Genomic DNA, 21,213 nt, shown 5'->3' on the forward strand with positions numbered 1-21,213 from the left:
ATTTTTTTGCCATTTGTTTTCATTCTTACTAGCAAGATGCCCGTGCGTTGCATGTAACATCAAAATGCATTTGTATGACTTGTTTATCTTGTGAGAGAAAAGGATGAACGAGGGAAGGCCTTATTTGCAAATGTGGAGAGGTGTGTGGGTACCTTTTTGCAAAATTTCCATAGTTTCTTTCCTATCCGTCAGATATAAATCGGACTACCTATATTGCAGGATGGAAGGCACACCATCATCACCAACTCTGTTTTTTATAAGAGTGCATTTTATGTATTTTATAAGAGTGTAGATGTAGAGTAGATACAAGTCGACAGGTGGGCACGATGGTAGTGAGATAATGTGATGCAACACTAGAGGTGCCACGTGGAGCGTTTAACTGGTCAACTAGTCATGTCATGAGCAAATACGGAGTTGTACGGTGAGCCCGTGACTGCATAATAACCACTAAACGTAAATGGTGACCGTAATGAGTGGATTCTGAAGTCCAATGTACGTATCATGCTTTTGCTTCAAATACAATGATCATCATTGCATATATCGCGAGAGAAAGATGAAACATGCGTGAATTTTCTGGGGGCTTACTTTTAGAGGACCTAGAGATAGTTTTGTGTGCATACATGAAAGGGGCGTACATGGGGGGGGTATGCGATGGAGAGAGAGATGCTCTTCGTTTCTCTTTATTATGACTAACTTTGTATATAGTATAAAAATATACAAATTCACAGTGCGGAATAAATATCATTGTGGGCACCATGCAATGCAAATTAGCGTTCGTACTCCTCCATATAACTTTGTAATGTTGTATATATGTAGAAACTCTAAAATAATTTTTTGGCCACACTTTATTCAAAAGGAATGTTGTATGCGAAATAAACGTGAAGAGAGGGCTTTTTAGATCAATGGGGTACATGATGTAACATGTGTGAATGTGTAGTTGATGCATTTGGCGGGGCCTAGAGAGGTATGTGTGTGTATTACGTATTCGAGGGGCCGACGGGGGGGGGGCATGGGAGAGATAGCACGAGAAATGAGAGTGGTCAAGAGAGAGAGAGACGGATATGACGCCACGACAAGAGATTCCATTCCCTTGAGTGTGTATATGCAAGTGGGAGGGAATAGAGGCACCAGGAGAAATTTTCTGTGTGTGTGGTGTTTGTGTTGGTATGTGTGGGTGTGAGAAGATAATGAGACATGGGGGCAGAGGGTGTGTCACCGCGTGAGGTCCGGTGGGTCGAGGTGAGGCCCTTTGTTCTGTTCCGTCCTGCGCCACATTGGTCGGCCCGTGACGCATTTAGGAAGACCCATGGATGACTAGTCGTACAAGACATAGATAGCAGAATTGTGAAGGACTCTGTGTCCACTGACAAAGCCAGCTAGGATTTGTCACCCTAGGTTCTCGGACTAAGGTAACCCCTTTATCTCTGATATTACTATTCATCCAACCTAACTTTAAGGGGCATCCTACAGAATGCTCTGCTAGAATCATACTCATCGATTAGGAAGAGAGGTGTGAGACAATGCGTGAGAGACAGGCGTAAAGATAATGTGCATACATGATACACGTAGGTAGGTCCATGTATATAGAAAGGGTTGATGAGGATTGTGCATGTGTATGTTTGCGAGAGGAAGAGTGCTTGTGATAAAGGTTAGTGAAAACAGTTGTAAATGGTTATGAGAGGGAGGGAGGGTTATATCTAGAGCATGTGTGCGAGAAAGACACCTCGGGAGAGAGTGTGTGAGCATGTGTGAGATACCACGGATGGAGAGTGAAACTACACGTAAAAGACTGCTCTACACATTGATTAAAGATATAGATTGTATCCAAATATTAGGATGGGATCATGATATTTGCAATTCGCGTAAGGAGCGGTCATTGATCCATCAGACATCTAGATTCTATCGAATTTGAGCATGTCTATGTTATTATTCGACACAATTGATCCACATAGTTAGTATTTTGAACTCCAGACAATGCATCGCTTTAGCAATCGAATATAAACGTGAGTATAGTTCATGTTGTGTGTGTAAAGCACATTATACATACGAAAGTTACACAATGGACATTATAAATAGCTACTACCTATGAACTAGCATACATTTGAATTCAACTTAAGGTGGTTTAAAAAAATCGAATTCAACATGAAGTCCATTCAATTATTTGAATTTGATATCATGGCATTTGTAAACCATACCTAAATTATGGGGGCACCAATCTTTGCTCTGATTTTGTACATAATAGCATATGTAGTCGTGTACAAAATAGATCCAAATTTAGCTCCTCCATTCCAAAATAATCGTAGTTATAGGATTTTCAAGTGTCAAAATTTCAAAAAGAAGCGGATAATTTAACGAGGTTTTCAAACATACAAGGTCAAATATAACATTGTATATTTAGGTCAATCCTCATAGTTCAAGAGTACTCTAAACGTGAATGCTTCTGTTTCAAAATTTCGAACGAAGCGCCAAAAGAGCCTCTACTCGCCCGAAACCGCATGAGACCAATGTTTGGTAGTACAAGGAAATTACTTTTCTAATAACTCCGACCCGTGAAACCTACCGGCCCGACGTCCAAAGGTCTAAACCGGGGTAGGTTTGTAGCTTCATCTAGACGCCATGCAACCGCATCCGAAAAACATTCATACACAATGGCCGCCTAAGCACACATGCGCGCGGCCAAAATCGCTCCCGCTCACTATTTGGGACACCTGGGATTACCATCCTACCCCCGACCCGCAGTAGATCCGAAATTTAAGAGGGGGGCAAAGTTTGTACTTTCCCCAAATTTCAAACAAGCGTGTCCCATCTTCTGTTCAAAAAAGCCAAAAACAAGCGCGTCCCAGACCGAAACATGGTCCCCCCCACCCGTCCGATTCCCCATTCGTACTCCGTGGGCGCCAAAACTACCTCTCCACCAGCCGCGAAACCCCGGCGTCCTCCGTCCGCCACCCCATCCCACCCATCAACCGCCGCCCTCCTCCATCACGCCGGAGCCGATACCCCGACGTCGTCGTCCACCGCAACCTCAACTGCAACGCCCTCCACGGCCAGTAGTTGAAGCCGAGGCTGAGCCGTCCGTACCCGAGCCAATTCAACCACGCCATCCTGCGCCTCACCGCTGCCGCTCCAACTTCGCCACCCTCCACCACACCGGAGCTGTTCCTGCTACGCTGTCCTTCCCCGCCTCGGATCTGCTTCCCCTCCGCCGACATACGGCCACGGCAACACGGTCAACAATTTGGCCATGGGTTCGTCCAATCCTGCACCCTCCAGAACATCAATTTCCCCGGTAAAAAGAAGAAAATCGACGCGACTTGTGGAGGTGACCACACCGACAACTGAAAAAGGTACTCCCCTTCCCTTATTCGTGCAAATCTTATGTCTCTGCTTGCACGGTATTCATCCCACAGAAGACACTAGTTGACCGCTTCTTCTTGTTACTAGATGTTCCTAGTAACTCGCGATGCACAAGGTTTCTCCTCATATACTATTTCACCTTAGCTAGAGGTCCGTCGCCCCCCTGAATTTCAATTTCTGGCCACTTGATTCCCAATTAACGGAAGCATTCCCCGGCGTAACAGGCGTTAGTACGTCTATTACGCCGGGGAAGCAGTGCCTTGGTGATTATCTAAGGGGCGTGTGCGGCCTATAGCTACTGGCGCCTGATCTGGAGGTCGGCCGGGATTAAAGGGATGGCCTGGGGGCGCTGCCAAGCACGGCGGTGGTGTGAGGTCGATGGGAGGGCGGGGCGGCGGAGGCAGGGGTCTGGGCCGGTGGTCGCTGGCGGTTCGAGAAAGATCGTCAACAGTGACTGGTGGGAGGTAGACGAAGGCCATCTGCCCGTTCCTTATAAATCGGACGGTTCATTAAAAAATCGACTGACCTATTATTTTCAGTCGACTGTTATCTTAGATATGACCACATGTGGTGGTGTGCTGGAGGAGTACCTGCATTTCCTGTGCTCATATATTAAAAAAATCATACAGAGTAGAATCTAATTTTGTTTGCCATGCAATGTTGTAGAGCTATCATATGTCTCCTGTCATTTATTTTTCAGCCACCTGCTATCTGCTACTTTTACAGTGCACTAGTTCTGGACACACTTCACCCTTACTCTCACTGTTGTGTTTTTATGCAAGGGTATTTCAGACTCTGCTGCCATGAGAGAAGCCAAAAAGAAAAGAGAGAAGTCGCTCCAGTTTGGTGTGCGGCTAGGCAAGACACGTTTCAACGCTTTAAAGGGTGTAGTGTCAGCAGATGGAGACGGGGAACGTAGCTCTGGAGTTGATGACCTCGCTCGCAATGAACCACCATCCCAGGTGCTTGCTTTAACTTCGCGGTGTCATATGTGGTTGCATGTTCCATATGGTGTCTAGCTTGTATTCGAAAGGCCGAAGTTGATAAGATAAGGAAAGATATTTTTTACATGAACCACCATCTCGTGAGCACCAGAAGACAAATAGCTAGTCAGGGCACTGGTCGAGCCAGTGACAAGCCCAGCAAAGATAGGCATCACCTGGAAGCCAACTAAAAAGCTGCGATGGTGGCGAAGCAGGCCGCCTCCCACCAGGCACTCATGTCCTAGATGATCATGCTCACCACTCCAGCCGGATGTCTAGCTTGTATTGCTTCCAATTTGGTTAAATTGCATCTGCTTAGCTTACACATTATACCTTTGAATATGACATGCCTTTCTGTTTTTGGTACATACTAGTACATCTGTGTATTAACCATGTTCTTACATAAAACTAATGTTCTTGTGTATCCCTCATCAATCACTTATGACGAGGCAGGCAGGCAAGGGGACTACTCCTCATTTAAAGAATGCAGCGTCAGCCTCCTGACATGATTCTCAAGAAACAGAAATGCTAGATGAAGATAGTGAACGTAGCTCTGTATTTGATTACAGCATTTCCCCTACACTAGCATCGCAGGTGCTTGCTCTAACTTGGCAGCGTGATATGTGGTTGCATGTTGCATATGGTGTCTAGATTGTAATTCTTTCAATCTGGTTAAACTGCATGTGCTAGTCTGCTTAGCTTATACATTGTACCTGTTAATGTGACATGCCTTCCCATATTTAGTACATAGTACATCTGTCTATTAAGCATGTCCTTACATAAAACTATTGTTTTTTGTATCCCGCATCAATCAACATGATGAGACACCTTTAGTATATGCAGTGCGATATTAGTTGCATCTTTCCTATGATTTATAGCACGCGCTGCTTCTAATTTGTTGAAATTCCATTTATGATGGGACACTTTTAACTTGGCAGAGTCATATTGGTTGCATCTTTCATTTGGTGTCTAGCTTGCATTGCTTCTTATTTGCTGGAATGGTTTCTGCTTAGTTTACACAAACAATTGTGAACATGCCATGCCGTACTGTTTTTCGTACATATTCCATCCTGGTATCATGTGTTTGCCTTACATCAAAGTAGTGATTGTCAGTATCATGCATGAATGAGTTCTGAAGAGAGAATTTTATTGCTTTTTCTTGTCGGTTTTACTTGACAATTCAAAATCAATAAAGCGGAAGGAAGTTAGCAAGGCAGCGGATAAAGGTGCTCCTTCCGAACGGAGGGCCTCTACAGTTTCTACTCCTCCACACCCCAAGATGATTTCCAAGACAACACATGCATAGACACTCAACAAAGCTGTGTTTATGATGAGCACGTCTCCCCTAGTGCAGCATCACCGGTGCTCCCTCTAACTTGGCACTGTTATATGTGGTTGCATGTTATGTGTGATGTCTAGCTTGTATTGCTTCTAATTTTGTTGAATTCCATCTGCTTACTTTACACATTATACTTGAATAAGACACGTGTTCCTGTTTTTGGAACATACAATATCTGTCTATCACACCATGTTCTTACATCAAAGACACGTTTGACTTCGGAGTGTGATATAGGTTACATCTCACATTCTTTTCTAGCTTGTATTACTAATTTGTTGAAATGGCACTTATGACGAGACAGTTTTAACTTGGTAGAGTGATATTCGTTGCATCTTTCATATGGTGTCTAGCTTTCATTGCTTCTAATTTGTTGAAATGCCTTCTCCTTAGTTTACACATCATAAGCTGTGAATATGCAATGCTGTGAATATGCAATGGCACTAATGATGAGAGACCTCTAACATGGTAGTGTGATGTTGTTTGCATCTTGCATATGATTTATTTCTTGTACTGCTTCACATTTGTTTAAACGCCATTTACGATGAGACACTGTTAACTTGGCAGAGCGATATTTGTAGCATCTTTCATATGGTGTCTACCTTCCATTGCAGTGCTTCTAATTTGGTGAAATGTCTTCTTCTTAGTTTACACATCATAGTTCTGGTTATCTCTTCCATCCTGTTTTTCATACATATTACATCCTCCTATCATGTGGTTGTCTAACATCAAAGTTCAGTTCATCTGCATCACACATCAATTTGTTCTGAAGAACTAAATTGTTATTCGTTTTTCTTGTCGGCTTGACTTAACATGGCACAGAGAAAGAGGAAGAAACACAGAATGGCAGGGAATGGGAAGCAGATGAATCCTGCTGGTACTGATGGTGCAATAGAAGGTCAAAGTCCAGCAGAAAATTCTACAAACACGGCATCCCATGCTACATGAGTTGCAAAAAAGACAAACATAAACAAATAGCTGCCACCAAACAAGCAGAGACAGCCCTAGTTCTTGCAACACCTACCACAGTACTACCAGCTGCACGACATACTCGTGCGTCAACTAAGCTAGCAACACGTTCCCAAGCTCCCTTGCCACCTGACACTACTTCCCAAGCACTCTTGAGACAAGACGAGTTGGCAATATCAGATGAACCTTGTGAGCTTCAACAGCAAGAAGGTAGTTGCTGGAGTCATGTTATAGTTGCATGCTTCTTTATATGTAGTCTCACAGTTTGATGTACACTAACACTTCCTATGTTTGTTGTTGGACTAGCACCTAGGTGCAAGAGGAAACAAACATCAGGGATAATGCTCGATAGGTTAACTAAATCTAGAGGAGGAAGAATGGAGATCCGTTTTGAGGCAGGTTTAAAAAGGCCACGTGATGCTACAGAGTCAGCCAAGTTAGTATCAAAGGTAGCGGTTGCTGTTAGGTGTCATGTACGTATCCTCCCAACATGGATTCAGTACAGGAATGACAAAGACGAAACCTAGTTCAACATCTTCCTCGACCATTTATCTGTAAGTATGGTTATGTATGGAAACTAGTAATATAGTCTTGCTCTGTCCAATACTTTCTAGGTTGCTGATAATGAGACTCCCATAATTTTCAACAGATGAGGTTCAAGTTGGATAGCCAAGATGATGCAACCAGACAAGCTTGCACCCTTGTTTTCAAGTCTGCTCTGCGACAGTATCGGTATAACTTGAGGAAAACTCACTTTGAAGGCAAGGCTAACAGTGAACTTGCCCAAACATCTCTAGTGGAAAATATATCTGATGAAGACTAGAGAGGCCTCGTTAAACACTGGTCCGATCCAAAGTATCAGGTACATTATATATATGTCATCAGATCACATGTTGAAGTCCTATTTACGCATGTGCCACACAAATCTATCTCCTATAGGTGAACTGTTCAAAGAACAAGGCCAACCGTACGAAAGTGAAATTCCAACAGACGACTGGATCTCGTAGCTATATTGCACACTGCGAGGCTCTTGTAATTAGCTGCTGTTTCACTCTTTTCGCTGTACCATATTATCAGATCTATATTTAGTTGTTCCAAATGTAGAGGAAAGCCCGCAAGGACCAAAAAGTACCTGAACCAAATGCTGTGGAAATCTTCAAGGACTGTCACACCAGCAAGAAGAAGGGCATGACTACACCAGTCAAAGCCGCTGTTGTAAGTCCTTAATCCTCATGCCTTTTAACTACTACTTACTCTGACTTGTGCCTTGAACTGCATGGTTTGCAACCAATGTCTATTACTCTTTTCAATTTTATACACAATTGTCTTAGCGTATGATTGCACCTTACAAGGTTTAAAAGAGAGGAGTGATGTTCCTTTGATCTTGACCCATAATCTAGTTCCGTGCTGGACTTGCCCACACAACGTTACAATTGCCTGTTTGTCTGTTCTCAGTTGTTTTGTGATATGAATGATGTCATACTATGCTTACCATATTATAAACTTCGTCTCTTTATCCTTAGCCCTCAATACAATGTGAAGAAATAGACAATACATTAGCGATGGTACATGGTCATATGTTTGGAACCTGGTTTTATTATGTACTTTGCAATAAAATACTACTAATATTTTACATGGGTTCACCAGAATAAGTTCTGTATATAGACCAAAGCTATTTTGTTTGGTTTTGCTGCCTCCTTAATATCTTCTGTTCTGGTACTACTAATGTAAAACCTCAACTTTTCAACGAGCTATGGAAAAAATGGTGGAACCGCCACCTTCTGAAGGTGGTGAGGCATCTATAACCGCAATGTCAGCTCTTGCTGCAGTGGGTCAGTAGCTGTCCACTAACAGTGCGAAAAGCACGTTCCTGCGTAATACTGGGTTGGTTGTTAAGGCAATATCGTCCAAACTGCCTCATGATCAAGATATGCAAGCTCAAAGCAATGTTGTATCTGCGCTCCAGACACAAGTCCATTCCCTAACAGAGACCCTTTGTGAAACATGGAGAAACGTTGCTCAATGTCGTCAAGATATGCATGGTTTTGAAACCAGACTATCAGACATTTGCTATGTTGTTCAGGAGCCTAGGGGAAATGAAGGCGAGGGTTATGGTGCTCCATCAGACAATACAACATGAAAACGTAACAGTCAGGTCAAATGAACTGAGCTTCTGAACTTCTGGTGGTGCATTTATCTGCTAGACTGTTAAGTTTTATGCCAACCTTCCTTTTGTTATATAGTTGTAATTTGTTTTGGTGTGATACAAAATTTATTCTTAACGTGCAGCCACCGCCTGAAGAAAACAACAAGCCATTTTTGTATAGTGTAGGGTGTTCCCTATATTTGCACTGGTGGCGATCTTTGATGCCGAGTGGATGTAATCTGTGCAATCGCCTTAATAGCCTAGCGCTAGTTTCGGCCTTATTTATTTCCTAGTCTTCTTTTTCCCTGGTTTGCTAGTGGCCGTAACTACCATGGGCCATATACGGGCCGTAGGATCCATGGGTCTCCTACGGGCCGTCGATAAATGGGCCTGTAATCGGTGGGCCTCGGGCCGTCGGATAAATGGGTCTACATGGGCCATAATCGGGCATAATTGATATCGGCCCAGCACGGTAACATGCCATTAACAGGCCATAGGACAGCAAAGGCTTAATTCTGTCACAGGCATAACGGGTCGTTAATGGGCCAGAATATAGGACGGGCTAGAAACAACGCAATGGGTTAACATGCCAGAAACGGGCCAACTCTTGCCATGGGCCGAATTTGGCCCATTAGGGTAACAGGCCAGTAACGGGCCGACTCTTGCCATGGGCCGAATTTGGCCCACTAGTGGAACAAGCCAGTAACGGGCCGACTCTTGCCATGGGCCGAATTTGGCCCATTAGGGGAACATGCCAGTAACGGGCCAGAAGTAATCGAGGGCCGAAAAGGAGCCCAAGAACGTATGGGCCGTTAATAGGCCGAAAGCTAACACGGGCTGGAAACGGCCCATGTAAATCATGGGCCATTAACGGGTATAAAGAAAATTACTGTTCATTATGGGCTAGAGTCACCATGGGCCTGTAATGGCCGAAAGATATGAAGGCCTCATATGGGCCGAAAGACGTCGTGGGCCATACATGGGCCGAAAGTGAAATGGGCTGGTATTATATTCGATGGCCCACATGACGTTGTTGGGCCGATTTCCTTTAGGGCCTAACGGGCCGTGAGTTAACGAGCCGTAAAATGGGCTATTTGCGAAGAGACCGTTAACAAGCTTTTCATGGGCCAGCCCGTTAACTTTTGACCAAGTCAAACGGGCCGGCTTCGTAAGCTAAATGGGCCACTGTTGGGCCGTGCCACGTGTCGACATATCATAGGCGCCTATTTGACCCACTGACGAGCTGACATGTGTTTCCTCTAGCCAATGATGATTTTACACGTGGAAAATCCCCATTGGTCGGGGCTGTTAACGGGTTATCGGATCCAAAACCCGACCCGATAGCTTAACGGCGTTCCGTTACGGTGGATGCCACGTGTCGGTCACCCTTGACGACATCACTTCTGTGACGCGCGATTTATCATCATGGAAGTGGACACTTCCGTGATGATAATTTTGGTAATGTCATGGAACACTTCTACGACAGCACAGGTATGACTATCTTGATTCTGTCATAAATTTGTCATGGATGTACATGCATGACAAAAAAGCGACCTACTGTGACAAACATGTATCATCACGGAAGTGTATTTTTTTGTAGTGAGCTTTCCGGCCGGGACACCGAAAATGCATTTTTCCGGGTTGAGCTTGACCTTGTACTTGCGCAGGTTGGCGAAGGTCTCCTTCAAATCATCGAGGAGTGTGAGGTGCTGCTTGGTCTTCACCATGATGTCGTCCACGTAGACGTGGATGTTGCGGCTGAGTTGCGGCAGCAAGCATTTCTGCATGCATCACTGGAAAATGGCGCCGGCATTCTTCAGGCCGAATGACATGGTGATGTAGCAATACGCCCCGAAGGGCGTGATGAAGGACGTCTTCAGGGCGTCGGCCGGGTCTAGCTTGATCTGGTGATAGCCGGAGTAAGCATCCAGGAAGGACAGGAGCTCACACCCGGCGATGGAGTCGATGACTTGGTCGATCCGCGGGAGGGCGAACGGGTCTTTGGGGCAGGCCTTGTTCAGGCTGGTGTAGTCGATACACATGCGCCAGGTCTAGTTCTTCTTCAAGACGAGGACTGGGTTGGCCAGCCACTTGGGGTGATACACTTCCATGATGAAGCCGGCCGCCAAAAGCTTGGTGACCTCTTCACCGATGGTCCTTCTCTTCTCTTCGTAAAAACGTCGTAGGGGTTGACGGATAGGCTTGGCATCCTTGCGGACATGCAGTTTGTGCTCTATGTACTTCCTCGGGATATTCGGCATGTCCTTGGGGGTCCATGCGAAGATATCCCGATTCTCACGGAGGAAGTCGACGAGCTCGCCTTCCTATTTGCTGTCGAGGCGGGCGCCCAAGACAACGTACTTGATGCAACTGGGGTCCTCCGAGTTTAGCTTCACCTTTCTTGGTCTCCTTGGAGGGCTTGAATGCGGCCTCGTCAGCCGGCTCCTCAGCCGAGACCTGCGCGGCCGACGCCTCTTGGGCCAAGGCGATGATCCGGTCGAGTTGGCGTCGCTCCTTGGCTATGACCAGCGACTCGGCCATCTTGGCGCCGTCTCGGGCGCAGTCCAGGGACTTGTGGTAGTCACCGGTGACGGTGATGAGGCCCTTTGGACCCGGCAGCTTCATCTTCAGGTAGGCGTAGTGGGGGACTGCCATGAACTTGGCAAGCGCGGCCCGGCCCAGCAGTGCGTGGTACGCGCTCGATAGGTGCACCACCTCGAACCAGATTGGCTCGCGTCGGAAGTGGCTGCTGTCGCCGAACAGGACGTCGAGCCGGATCCGGCCGATCGGAGAGCAGGAGAGGCCGAGAACGATGCCGTGGAAGATTGTCTGGGTCGGCTCCAGGTCTTTGGCCTCGAGGCCGATCTTGGTCAGGTTGTCGCGGTAGAGGATGTTGATGCTGCTGCCACCGTCGACGAGAACCCGGTAGAACTTGCACGTGCGCCGGGACGCGATGATAGTGGGGTCGAGGACGAGGGCGTAACCACCAGGGTTCGGCATGATGGCCGGGTGGTCCTCCCGAGTCCAGGTGACCGGGCGCTCTGACCAATGCATGTACTCTGGCCGGGCCGGGAAGACGGTGTTCACCTCCTGCCGGAGGAGGTGCTCGCTGCGTTTGTCGTCACCGAGGCTGGTGAAGACGACATAAGTCGCGTTCTGGGCCGGGGAGTGGTCATCGCGCATCGCACCGCCGGTCGGTGGCGGTGGTGGAGGCGGCTTCCCTTCTCCTGGAGCTGGAGCCGGAGGAGGCGGGATGTCGCCCCTTGCGATGCGCTTGGTGATGGCGCACTGTCAGAGCGTGTGCGTGGACGTCCTCGCACCGCTGTGGTGCTTGCAGGGAGCGTCGAGCATCTCCTCGAAGCTCATGGCGGGCTGCCATGCCGTCTTGCCGGTGTTCCGGCGTTTGGCGGCCGGGTCGGCCATGAGCGCCTGCTTGGCAGCCGCGACGAGCCGGTTGTCATAGCACTGAGCCGGTTGATCGGCTTTGCACTTGTTGTTCTGCTGGTTGTGCTGCTGCCAGTTTCCTTCGCCGGTCGGCTTTGGAGGGGGAACCTACTTTGCCTTGCCGGCTTCATCCAGCACCACCTGGATCTTCATGGCGCAGTCGGCGTTGGCATACTTGTCCGCCTTCACCATGAGCGCGACCATGGTGGCCGGCTCGGAGCGCAAAAGCTTGTGCTTGAGGAGGATGCCGTCTCGGCACCCGTTAACGAAGTACTGGATCGTCTGGACATCGTGGACGCTTGTGCTGCTATTCCGGAGCTTGGTCCAGCATGCGAGGTATTCATGGCCGGTTTCCGCCGGCCCCTGCATGCACATGGCAAGCTGGCTAGGGTGGCTGGGTCGCTTGTAGGTGCCGGTGAAGTTGCGCATGAAGGCTTGCTCGAAGTCGACCCACGTGTTGATGCTGCCAGCCGGCAGACTGTTCAACCACGTGCGGGCCGACCCCTGGAGCATGAGAGGCGCGTAGCGCATAGCGAGGCGGTGGTTACCGCCGGCGATGCTGATGGCGGTGGTGTAGTCGGTGAGCCAGTCCTCCGGCTTCACAGTGTCGGTGTACTTGGGGGTGTCGTGGGGGAGTGTGAACCCTTTAGTAAAGGGCTCGCCCCGGATGCATGGCTCGAAGCAAGCCGGCCCGACCGGGCCGGTCTCCTCCAGCTCCTAGGAGAGAGCGAGTCGGTCGAGGCGGTGACAGGCGTCGGTGTCGTCGATGGCGCGCGGGCCCAGACAGTCGGCGACCGCGCCGCGGGGGGCCGGGTCGACCGTAGTCGGACGTCGGCCGGGTGGGAGCAGGGGGTCGAGGCGACGACGGACCTCGGAGGCCGGCTCATCGCCCAGGCCGCCGACAGCCGTCGAGGCTAGGTTGTGCCGGGTCCGGGTGCGGCCGGAGTGCGTCTCACCGGGTGGTGAAGACGCCATGTGCTGGTTGTCGCCGGGTCTAGCGACTCGGACGGTGCCGGATCCGGCCGGCTTGGCGAGCTGGCTGAGGCGGTCCTACTGCGCGTTGGCCGTGACGAGGAGGTCGTTCACCCTTTTGAGGCGACCCTGAAGCTCCTCGCCCACGAGCTGATCTAGGCCGACCGCGACCGCCTGGGCAGCGTGCATGTTCTTCACAGGTCGTAGACGGGAGGGAGAGCGCCGAAGGCGCGCCCGATCGCGCCACCCCGGGCTCGCACGTTGATGACCCGGCTTGGCTCGGGTGCGGTAGGTGTGAAACCATAGGCGGCGTCGCACTCTAGCTGAGCGGAGTCGAGGCAACGCTGCGTGACGGCGAGTGTCTCGGTGAGGTCCATCAGGCGCTGGCGATCCTCGTTGAGACGAGTCTGGGCCTCAGCGATGTTGGAGGCATCGATGTTGGTGCCGATGGGAACGCGGAGGTTGTGCATCATGGCGCACTGCGGGTTGGGCGAGCCGGCCCTATCCGCCGCGGCCTTAGCTTCGGCGGCCTTCCTTGCCGCGCTCGACGAGGAGGAGGTGCCGGTGTCGGTGATGAAAACCTCCACGCAGAGGTCCATCGTTCCGGCGGGAGCGCCGTCGTTGATGGAGAGCGGGGAGTCGGAAAAGCTAAGTACCTCGCGGGGGTACTCGTCGTCCGTAGGCGCGTCGGAGATGCGCAGCGTGGCGAAGGAGGCGGCGAGTGCGTCGATGACATCGTCCGCCAGCGTGACAGGCTCGTCAGAGTCGGAGAAGAGCCCGTCTGAAGCATGCTTCCGGCCAGGACCTCAAGCTGCACCACGGTGGGCGCCAACTGTCGTGGTGGGCGCACGACAGATGCCAAGGGATGGCTAAAGATAGGAGGAGGCTCGAGGGCACCGGTGGGCTCCAGAAGCGAGGTCGGCATGAGCGAGCGCGGGATGCAAGACATACCCAGGTTCGGGGCTCTCCGGAGAGATAACACCCCTAGTCTTGCCGAGTGTGGTTTATATGTCACAATACAAAGTTGCTCCTAGAGCTGTATGGGGAAGAAGGAGGTTGGGCCAAGGCTTAGGCTGCTCCCTCCCCTCGGGTGTTGCTTGCTAGGTGTGTGAGTGGGTGGATGGGTGAGTGTATTGCATTGCTTGCTTGCCTGTATGCATGAGGGCTCCTGGGGGGTTTTATAGGTCAACCCCCAGGGGTACAAGGGTAATGTTACAAGGCCATAGGGTTGGGTTGTCAGTGTTTAGGAACCCGATGCTGGGACCCGCCGGGTACCAGGTCTCGCCGAGTTCCTCGGGCGCGGGCCCCATGCGCCTAGGGGTGCTGTGCGCCGTCTTGTCGATCGTCAGGGCGTGGCCGAGTCGAGTCGGCTATAGTGGCGCTCTGTCAGGTCGCCACTTGCTAGCGTCATGGGTGACGATGATTGCACTGTTGCCACGCTAGCCCTAGTCAGTGAGTAGGTGGGGGGCACTGTTGCCTCGTCCGGCTGACCAGAGGCATGGGCGAGGCACTGTGGCCTCGATCATCAGTTGGTGGAGACTCGTCCCATCGTACGGCTGGGATGGGACGACCGCTGACCCTCGGCCGGGTTTGGAGAACACGCCAAAGGTGGAGCTGGCTTGTTGGGGAAGTCTTAAGCTTGATTGTTGGGGCCGAGTTGCGGAGTCTGGCCGGGTTGAGGAGCTTGGCAGGGTCGAGGGACTTGGCCGGGTTGAGCGACCCGGCCAAGTGCGAGCCAGATTGAGGGGCGATACCGGCCCCGTTGTTTTTGAAATGGATCCGGGTTCCGTTGCCTGCCTGGGGTTCATCCCCCCGACAGTATGTGTGGTTTAGATGAAATGCTCTTTGTAATCAGGGCCGGGCGGGCAAAATCCGGGGCCCTGTCTCACTAAAAAAACTAACGAGCAATTACAATGTATATATATAATGTCTTACATAACAATTGTACATATAAAAAATTTAAAATCATACCTATTCAACTCCCATTTGCTATTTATTTGAACAATATCATTCTTTTAGTGTTCTTTGAAATGAAATTTTCAATGCTATCCTTGTAATCAATCTTCTCTAACACTTCACTCTCAAATTATGTCCTCTTTCTTTTCTCTTGCGCTTAGAGGAACCAGATTGATGTTTCCCCATGACGACTCAAATCTATATTACTGAAACACAGCATACAAAAGGTGAATAAAATACAATTGAAGTTATACAGTAGCATATATCAATTGAAGATAGTGCGTCAATGTTTGGCAATTAGACCCGTGTAACTCATCTAGTTTTGGGTCCTGTCCGGTTGAACTGCTACAATGTGAGTGTGATCTCTAACAAAGACACGAAGTAATGATCCTTGCCAAAAGTTAATTACGAAATTAGGAATTAGGAGTAGGAACTGAGGTTAATAAAAAAAATTGAAAAGAAAGACTCACTAAGCACCTGGAGGCTGAAGTTGGTCATGGCTCGATTCGACGAGGCAACGAGGCGACAAGTATGAAATTTGTGAGAGGAAGCCAGGAACAGAAGACAACAACGGCAGCGGCCTGATCCGATCGATCCGATGAGGTGAAGGCGACGGGACAATCATCCTCGGATCCTGTTTCCAGTAGAGTCGCCCGGTCACCGACGTGACTGCAGCGTGCAGTTACGGTTTCGCAATCGAGACGATCCCGATTCCCGATCGACTGCTGTAGGCTGTAGCTTAGGCATAGCGATCTCGTTTTTCTTTTCTGGACGATCGTGTTTCAATCTTTCGATCGAGTAGTTTCGACGGAGCACTAGGCACCAGCGCTTCATGGCCTCAACTCAGGCCCAGTTCCAGCGCCTAGCGGCCCAGTGTGGCCTTGATCTGGATTTTTATTTTTTTGAAATACTAGGCCTGCATAAAATTTTTGGGGCCCCTCAAAATTATGGGCCCTGTGCGGGCCGCACAGTTGGTGGACCCGGCCCTGTTTGTAATGTATCTTCTTGCATGGTCATTTGTTGTTATGCAGATCTCAATCACAAAGATGTTTAGGAGTGGTCCGGATGATGACGACTTCGATTTCATGAACATCCCAGGCCGGAGGCTGTGGTGCCGACAATAAGCGAGCTATTTTATACTTCCCCACACCAGCCCCTGTGTCACATTTTGTTGTTTTCTTACATTATGGCAAGTTTTCATCATCATTTCTTTTCACCCACGCAACTGCTTTTTTGTTAAAAATGTCATTTAATATGCATCTAGCATGGCATTTTATGCATCATTTCGCTGGCATTTAAATCATAGTTTGGATGGCAATATATGTGGCAGGTGTATGGCATTTTGTAATTAAAACACACGACTATTTTGGTCGGGTTTTGCATACTGATATATTCCAATAAAAGTTGGTTGGATGGTTAGGAGGACAGTGGTAACCTAGCCCACCAGGGTTCAAGTCCCGATGCTCGTATTTTTCTGGATCTATTTCTGGATTTTGGGCGATGCATGTTTAGTGAGAGGAGACGTTCCCGTCAACTATGAGACGCCTATGATGATTTTGTAAAATCTCCAGATAATATGCCGGCTCAGTCTCTCGCAGGTGCTAATAGGGTAGGGTGTGCATGTGTGTTCGTGGAGATGAGTGTGTGTGTGTATACAACACTATTCTAATCCTGGGATTATAATAGTTATTTGGATCACAACAGCCTTATATAGGGCCCGAAGAGAGGTTCCCGAACTTCCTTGGACTGCCGGCCCGGCCCGACAAAATCCCACCTGTACCCCGATCCCGACAGAATCCCACCTGGACCCCGATCCCGATCGAGCCGCCCCTCCCCAACCCCATCCTCGCCGCTCCTCCCGTCGATCTCCGCCGTGATTCGCCGCTGAAAATCCGCCAAATCCAGCGCCTCCCTTCCTTCTCTAGATCCTGGCCGACCGGATCGAGCTCCGCCCCCTCCGACTCCACCTCCTGCCCGACCGTCGGCGCGGGCGAGCGAGCAACGGCGGACGCCGACGCCAAGAAGACCGCGTCGCCTGGAGCCGGCGAAGCCGGCGAAGCCGCCGGATTTCTGCGACGAACGACCGCCATGGACTTTCGGAAGCCTGATCCTCGGTCCATCGTCACCGCCAGACGGCTTGGCAGTGCTCGTGACGGCTAAGGCGCAAACTACGGCAAACAGCGCACCCAAGGAAGCATCTCGGCGGCGGAGGCTGCATCGGCAGCGCCTTCAAATCTAAGAACGGTATATGAATTTCCTCCCTGATCTTGCCTTCTTCTTCAATCTTGCCTTCTCTGACCTTCTTGCTTCGTGCAGATGAACTTTGCGCCCCCTGCAAGACATGGATTGCCAGGCGGTTCCTCTCCTACCTCCACGATGAATTTTCCTCAAGGTGGCCTATCAACTGCTGGAAAAAGGTTGGCCGAACTTCTAGCCAGGGTATGGCTGAACTTCTTTCTTCCTTTGGTTTGTTATTTGCTTACAGCCATGTGAAGTTCTGGTAGTGTGTGAGCCTCAGTCCAGGCTACAAACACTATAAAATCTGCCTGCATTCACATTCACATGTGGAAAAGCCATGTGAAGTTCAACTAGTAAGTGTGCTAGAGTTCAGGTTGGTATGTATCTGGTTCTGTGCAAAAAAAACGAAAATAGAACATGCATGTGATATGACATGAAGGTCAGGTTGGTATGCACTAGCAGTCCAACCATTCAAACCCATGAAGGTTCAGGTTTTTTAACTATAGACAGTTTTTCCCCTTTGCAAAACAAGAAGTTCAGGTTGTGGACAGTGCTCAGATCAGGTAATATAAGTAATCAAATATTGTAGAATTAAAAAACGGGATGTGAAGTTCATTCTGTGAAGGGGTGCTCAGTTCAGGTACAAAGGTATTGGCAGATGCTCAGCTCAGTGCATAGTGTGATGGCTCTCACCACTTTTATATGAGAAGTTCAGGCTGTGAATAATGCTAAGTTCAGTTACAAAGGTATAGGCAGATATAACTTGTGTGCTAATAGACATTTTTTTCTTTTATGTTAGCAAGACGAGAGACGCATGAAGAAGCTTAGAAGTTCCCAGCAGCAAGTACACAATCCAAAGCCTGTACGCGTTGCACCACCCCCTCAATGGGTCACACCTCAAACGCACCAACAACATTACCAACCTGCTCCAGACCAAAAATGGATGATGCCCGAAACACACGGATACTTACAAGATGCTGGGTCACCGCCCTATCAGCACAAGTTTGTGCCCCCACCTAATTGGGTGACGCCGGAAATCCCCCGCGGATTCTTTGTATCCACCAGCAGACTCCCAAGCACGCCGATGGAGGAGGGAGTTAGCTCAAGTCTTGTGTGTAACTCTGGAGGTTATCCTGGTGTGCCTCATCAATGCCAAAGCGAAGCAACTAAACCGGATCCCAGGACAAATCCAACAGCAACACACACACACACACACAGAGGAGAGTGCTCTACACACTACCACCGTTGGATCCTGCTACTGCTGCTGCTACAAGTCAGAATTGTATGAGGCATAAGGTAGATGGATTGCTTCACAAAACAAAAGAGCAAACCAAGACCAGGATCGCAATACCTCCACAACCACCTCAAGCAAAAATGATGCAAACAAGAGAGAGGCCATCTTCAGCCCTCCTTCCTCCTCGTGATCCACTGCTGCATCCTGCTATGATTACTCCGCCATGCCCCATCCCAGAGGGACAGTAGCCGACACCGGCGAAGTTGCGATCATACACGCACGTAAGTGAAACAAAAAAAATTTATATACGCATCTTGTATTATCTGCAAAATTTCTGCTCCCTCCAGGATAACAAGTTCATAAACTGCATTTTAACATGCTGTTTTGGATTATTTTTTTATTTTTCAGCAGACGCCGGATCTACCGAATTATCTAATACCAAGACTAAAGATGCGATTCAAAGATGTAGAGAAAGCAAGGGAATTTTATAACAGATACGCCAGACACGCTGGTTTTGGAATCAGGAAGACGGGAGGAAATGACAACCACAAGTATTTTGTTTGCGCCTTCCAAGGGATACACACATCTTCTGTTTCAGAGGCCAACAGGAAGCGAAACAAAACATCGCAGAGGACGGGCTGCAATGCAATAATGAGGGTGAAGGTGCAGGAGGATGACACATGCGTGGCAGTGGACATTGAGTACAATCATAATCAGGAACTCATGCAAACTGATGACATGCTGGTATTTTTGCACTCACAAAAGAATTATGACCCCACTATTTTGGAGTACGTAAAGCTCCTGCAGTACCATGATGTCAAGTACACAACAATCATGTCCATGCTATCTGAAAATGAAGATGGAAGCTACTTCCTACGCATGACCGGACGAGACCTGCTAAACCAGTAAGTATTCAAACACCCACATACTGCAATGTAAAATAGCATCCTAGCTCACAACCCTTTGCTAGCAAAAAATAAACAAATGCATGTTTGCATGTGATTTGCAGGAAAGCCATGAATGCAAGGAAAGATGATTTGGATGATGTATTGAAACTTGTTTCATTCTTCAAAGACATGAAGGCAATAAATGATGAGTTTTTCTATGACATCCAAGTGGACAAGGACAAGTCAATTAAAAACATTTTTTGGTCCAATGCAAGATGCCGAGGAGCCTATCAAGAATTTGGCGATTGCATAACATTCGACACAACTTACAAGACCAACAGATTTCATCTGCCCCTGGGAGTGTTTGTTGGAACGAACCATCACTTGCAGTCAACGATATTTGCTGTTGCCCTGATAAGAGACGAAGATGCAAAGTCATTCAAGTGGCTGTTCGATACATTTCGACGGTGCATGAACAACAAGCACCCAACTTGCATTCTAACAGGTGAGTTCAAAAAAAACTCTTCAAGTTTCATCATCTTTTCAGTCTATGGGTCTGTGTTGGGTACATTGGTTTTGTCTGAAAATAATGTAAAGAATGCAGTTCAACCACTGTTAGCATAGAAGTCCAACTAGCACTACAAAGAAAGCAAAATTATCTGTCACATGCTTAGAAAAAAATTAGTTATGAATGTGAAGTTCAAGTACATGAATCATAGAAGTTCAAGGACAAAGCTGTAAGATAAATATATGTAGCATGTTCAGAAAAAATAGTTATTTACGTGAAGTTCAAGCACTGCTACCACAGAAGTTCAACAACAATGCTTTAAGAAATTTTTTGATTGCGACACTACTAGTTTGTCCTACTACTAACTGTGAAGTTCAAGCACGGGTACCACAGAAGTTCAGCAACACTGCTGTAAAGGAAAAAAACATGTGACATTCTTAGATACCATACTACCAACATGTGTAGTTCAAGTACTTGTACAACATAAGTTCACCATCAGTACAAAAAAAGAATCAAATTTCATTTTTTTAATTCATGCAGACCAATGCCCATCGATGGCGAAAGCTATACCACAATCATTTCCAAACACTGTCCACAAGCTATGCCGTTGGCCCATCATGAAGAAGTACAGGGAATACCTCATGTTGCTGTACAAAAAGTATAAAACATTCAAAGAGGAGCTCACAACTATTTTAAACTGGCCGCTAATGCCAACGGAGTTTGAAGATGCCTGGGCTAAACTCGTGCACAACTACAACCTGGAGAACAACCAGATGATGATGCATCTCTAGAGTGATAGGAAGATGTGGATTTCAGCATACACTACAAAAAAATACACTTCCGTGATGATACGTGTTTGTCACAGTAGGTCGCTTTTTTTGTCATGCATGTACATCCATGACAAATTTATGACAGAACCAAGATAGTCATACCTGTGCTGTCGTAGAAGTGTTCCATGACATTACCAAAATTATCATCACGGAAGTGTCCACTTCCATGACGATAAATCGCGCGTCACAGAAGTGCTTTCGTCAAGGGTGACCGACACGTGGCATCCACCATAATGGAACGCCGTTAAGCTATCGGGTCGGGTTTTGGATCTGATAACCCGTTAACAGCCCCGACCAATGGGAAATTTCCATGTGTAAAATTCTTATTGGCCAGACGAAACACGTGTCAGTTC

The 21,213-nt window shown here is 48.2% G+C and overlaps 1 protein-coding gene across 1 annotated transcript; it reads left to right on the top strand.

Annotated features, from left to right (window-relative positions):
• The first annotated feature begins 19,085 nt into the window (after nt 1–19,085).
• Nucleotides 19,086–20,821, top strand: LOC147968030 (protein FAR1-RELATED SEQUENCE 5-like). Its single transcript, XM_087523361.1, has 3 exons — nt 19,086–19,540; nt 19,645–20,027; nt 20,571–20,821. Exons 1-3 carry the CDS (start codon nt 19,086–19,088, stop codon nt 20,819–20,821), a joined length of 1,089 nt encoding a protein of 362 aa, XP_087379487.1.
• Nucleotides 20,822–21,213: the final 392 nt, after the last annotated feature.

This window comes from Triticum urartu, chromosome 5A, assembly GCF_056163025.1.
Source record: "Triticum urartu cultivar PI428250 chromosome 5A, HENAU_Tu73, whole genome shotgun sequence".
In the NCBI taxonomy this organism is placed as follows: Eukaryota; Viridiplantae; Streptophyta; class Magnoliopsida; order Poales; family Poaceae; genus Triticum; species Triticum urartu.

Excerpts from the sequence above, each read along its gene's own strand:
- LOC147968030 (XM_087523361.1), top strand. The coding sequence starts at position 19,086 with ATGCGATTCAAAGATGTAGAGAAAGCAAGGGAATTTTATAACAGATAC. Across the intron at positions 19,541-19,644 it reads GGACGAGACCTGCTAAACCA|GAAAGCCATGAATGCAAGGA; the intron begins GTAAGTATTCAA and ends TGTGATTTGCAG. Across the intron at positions 20,028-20,570 it reads CCCAACTTGCATTCTAACAG|ACCAATGCCCATCGATGGCG; the intron begins GTGAGTTCAAAA and ends TAATTCATGCAG.